We start from the raw sequence: 4656 nt of genomic DNA, 5'->3' as shown, positions 1-4656 counted from the left end.
ACATAAGGACATACCACATCGGCATACCTACTTCCGTTTCCATTGCAACAATTTCAGTAATATTGCGGCATGAAGGCAAACAATCAAATCCCATTTGGATCCAAGAAGAATGTAATATATTCGGTGTTTGTTCTCAACATGATATGGGAGTTGAGATGAAGAACAAACATTTGACATCGAGGCAAATTAAATTCATCTGCAATGTCGAACAAACATGGAATAGATTCCAATATTTTGAAAACTAAAATTGTTCAAAAAGAACATATTGATTTAATCATATTCTCATTTAATCATATTGTTATTATCATTTAGTCATATTATTATTATTGAATCACATTATTATTGTCAGCAAATAACTGACCTAAACTTAATTATTGTTTTTAATCACATTATTATTGTCAGCAAATAACTGACCTAAACCTATTTATTGTTTTGTGTATGCAGGCCAGTAACCCAAATAAAGAAACAACTCGAATGGTTTCACAACTGCATGGGTTACGGGCTGAAGAATAATGCTGATTATACATATTTAGTTAATTTTAGAGTAATTCAAAAATTGTATAAATATTCAATACAAAATAAAGATTCTTTGTAGATTACAAGAAATTGTAAACCTACAAAGATTACGTGATTTAAGTGTCTCGTACATCAATATTAATAACAAATTTAATCATTTTTTGGTGACCCCGACGTGATTCCAACAGGAAGTTTTGGATACATCAACAAACAACAATGGCAAATGTCCAAGAGCTTATTTCTCAGCAGGAAGAAAGAGCCAGTAATTTTGAAAAATTCGTCTCTACTATAAAGAAGGCCCCTCTTGAAAGAAGAACGGAAGAGTTCTACAAGGGCAAACTTGATGAACTAAGGCTGTTATGGCAGAGTTTCGAGAAGGCAGAAAACAGAATTCGCGATGATCCATCATTGTCGGAGGATGATCCGTATATTGCTCGGAATCTATATAGAACGATTGGAGAAAAGTTCAGCTCAACAATGGAATATATAGACGCGGAAATGAAGAAACTGATGTCTGCCAAAAGTAAGCCAGTTCCCACCTTGAGAGAGAAATCGACTGAAGTTGTTGCAGGAGACAAAATACCTACCCGTGTTGATGGACTTGCCAGAATGATAAATGCTCGAATGATTGCCCTTAGTCGTCACTTACAAGGCTTGGGCACAATCGAAGCAGAACAGCCGAAGCAATTTTATAGCATCAAAGAAGATACTATAAAGAAGCTATGGAATCAAATAACGGAGCTCTACGATGAAATATTGCAGCAGATTGAAGATCCATCGAAAATTGGATTGAGTCAAGAAAACTACGATCTGCTGGAAGATTCGGTACAAGACAACTTAATAAAACTAGCAGTCTTGAAAGACAAATGCAGCGAAACCGTGACCATTGCACCTCAACTGGGGAGTGACATTATAGCACACAGTTCACTCCCACTACCAAAGGTAACAATTCCTCAATTCAATGGGGATTGTTTGAAGTGGCGTCAGTTCTATGAACTTTTCTTGGAGATGGTAGACAAACAGTCTCTTCCAAGTGTTCAAAAAATGTGGTATCTCAAAACCAATTTATCTGGCGAGGCTAGCAAACTAATCAGCCATCTATCCTTGACAGAGGATAATTACAAAACGGCATGGATGTTGCTGCAAGAACGTTATAACAATAAACGGGTTCTCGTTTCCACTCTGGTAGAACGGATTCTGAGTCAACCAAATGGAACCTCATCAACGGCTTCCATCAAGGCTCTGCATGACACTACAAAGGAATGCATGCTAGCCCTCAACAATCTTCAAATCGACACTACGTCTTGGGATGCTCTATTGATTCAATTGATCACAAAGAAATTGGATCACGCGCTGTACATACGATTCATGCAATCACTGACGAATCCGAAGGAAGTTCCTACTATGAAGGAGCTTTTTGCATTTTTGGAACTACAATTTGAGTCAATGGAATCGATTGGAAAAGCGGCATCTACTCACAAGGGTTCAATCAAAACTGTTTCGTCCGTAATATCAGTGGAGGATCACAGGAGTTGTAAACTATGCAAGAACGACTCCCATCCAATTTATCATTGTAAGAAGTTCTTGGCGATGACAGAAGGTGAGCGATTGAAATGGATACAGCAACAAAAATTGTGTGTAAATTGTTTCAAATCGGACCATGTAGCAAAAACTTGTTTTTCTGGCAACTGCAAAATATGTAGTAATAAGCACAATACATTGCTACATTTGCCAAAAAAGTCTCAACCATCACCGAAGGTTTCAAATCAAACACCACCAACAAAAAGCAATACCCTGTTACATTTCACCACGAAAGATGCAACAGGGGGCAGTACATCAGTGCTGTCACCTCAACAGCCACAGACAGTGGCGTCGGCAAACAGGAGCCAGTCCTATGTCCTTCTAGCAACCGCGAGGGTTTCCATCAAGGCTAATAACGGAAGGTCTTGCGAGTTCAAAGCTATTTTGGATTCCGGCTCACAGATTAACATCGTATCAGAGCGATTAGTGCAGAGGTTGGGCATTGAGCCCATAGAAGCGTCTCTCTGCATCGAAGGTGTTGGAGGAAGAGCAAAAAAGTCTAATCAAAGAGTGAACGTGGAGCTTCAGTCGCTAACAAGCAGTTTTCGGACGCGGCTGGAAGCGTTTGTGTTACCAAACATAGTTCCACCACAACCAAGCACAGACATCGACGTGTCATCATGGCCTATACCGGAAAATATAAAATTAGCAGATCCATACTTTTACAATACAAGCAAGATAGACTTGTTGGCGCAGAATTTTACTTCAATCTGATTTTGTCACAAGAGATTCGTATGTCCAAAGAGCTACCGTATTGCTAACTCAAGTACTGCCTTCAAAGAAACTTTACCTTCCTTCTTTTTTGCATGTAATCAAAAATCAATGTGTGTATGTCGCGTAAATCATCGCGCTTTTGAAGAAAATTTAAAAAGGTTTTCTCAAACTTTGTGAAGCCGTTGAATGTGAAATTCCACTGAAAAAACTTTAGTGAAGATTGTTGACTGAGAATTCCGTTGTCTACCTTGATAATTGAGGTTCCAAAAATGCAAAGAATCTTTCTACCAAGTGGAAAACTTTTGCCTTCAAAATGGATTTACCGTTTATTGTTATAACGTTCTTGCGCAATGCATCCATGCCGTTTTGTAATTATCCTCTGTCAAGGATAGATGGCTGATTAGTTTGGCAGCCTCGCCAGATAAATTGGTTTTGAGATACCACATTTTTTGAACACTTGGAAGAGACTGTTTGTCTACCATCTCCAAGAAAAGTTCATAGAACTGACGCCACTTCAAACAATCCCCATTGAATTGAGGAATTGTTACCTTTGGTAGTGGGAGTGAACTGTGTGCTATAATGTCACTCCCCAGTTGAGGTGCAATGGTCACGGTTTCGCTGCATTTGTCTTTCAAGACTGCCAGTTTTATTAAGTTGTCTTGTACCGAATCTTCCAGCATATCGTAGTTTTTGGTTGACTCAATCCAATTTTCAATGGAATCAATGATGTAATATTTCATCGTAGAGCTCCGTTATTTATTCCATAGCTTCTTTATAGTAACTTCTTTGATGCTATAAAATTGCTTCCTGTTCCGCTTCGATTGTGCCCAAGCCTTGCAAGTGACGACTAAGGGCAATGAAAAAACTTTTTGGTGCCTGTAATCAAAGAATCAATGTTGTAATTCTTTTTAGTACGTCTGCGTAATGCTATATGCGCTTTTAGTTTGGCAGAACATCCCGTTTCTTCAGTCAACTACAATGTCAAAGAAAATCTCAAATTTTGCCTTCAAAATGTGAAATTTACCTACATACTGAAAAAAACTTTTTGGTGCATGTAATCAAAGAATCAATGTTGTAATTCTTATTAGTACGTCTGCGTAATGCCATATGCGCTTTTAGATTGGTTGTAACTCTACCCGTTTTCTCAAAATCAACTACCATGTCAAAGTAAGAAATTCTCAAATTTTGCCTTCAAAATGTAACCTTTACCTCCATACTGAAAAAAACTTTTTGGTGCATGTAATCAAAGAATCAATGTTGTAATTCTTATTAGTACGTCTGCGTAATGCTATATGCGCTTTTAGTTTGGTTGTAACTCAACCCGTTTTCTCAAAATCAACTACCATGTCAAAGTATGAAAATAAGTTACAGGCAATTTCCTTGTTCCAAAGCTCAAAAAAGGGGGTTCCTGAAATTTTTGTTGTTTGTCGAGGTCACCAAAACTTCCTGTTGGAATCACGTCGGGGTCACCAAAAAATGATTAAATTTGTTATTAATATTGATGTACGAGACACTTAAATCACGTAATCTTTGTAGGTTTACAATTTCTTGTAATCTACAAAGAATCTTTATTTTGTATTGAATATTTATACAATTTTTGAATTACTCTAAAATTAACTAAATATGTATAATCAGCATTATTCTTCAGCCCGTAACCCATGCAGTTGTGAAACCATTCGAGTTGTTTCTTTATTTGGGTTACTGGCCTGCATACACAAAACAATAAATAAGTTTAGGTCAGTTATTTGCTGACAATAATAATGTGATTAAAAACAATAATTAAGTCTAGGTCAGTTATTTGCTGACAATAATAATGTGATTCAATAATAATAATATGACTAAATG

At 37.1% G+C, this 4656-nt stretch overlaps 1 protein-coding gene across 1 annotated transcript; it reads left to right on the top strand.

Annotated features, from left to right (window-relative positions):
* Positions 1-732: 732 nt before the first annotated feature.
* Positions 733-2607, top strand: LOC133323838 (uncharacterized; the record flags this gene model as incomplete). The annotated part of the gene is made up of 1 exon (XM_061532737.1): positions 733-2607. A coding segment is annotated over exon 1 (1875 nt), but the record flags the coding sequence as incomplete, so codon positions are not given.
* Positions 2608-4656: the final 2049 nt, after the last annotated feature.

This window comes from Musca vetustissima, unplaced genomic scaffold, assembly GCF_032173495.1.
Source record: "Musca vetustissima isolate MV318-11 ecotype Yass unplaced genomic scaffold, APGP_CSIRO_Mvet_v1 utg29130, whole genome shotgun sequence".
Classification (NCBI taxonomy): Eukaryota; Metazoa; Arthropoda; class Insecta; order Diptera; family Muscidae; genus Musca; species Musca vetustissima.
This window is presented reverse-complemented; position numbering and strand designations above follow the sequence as displayed.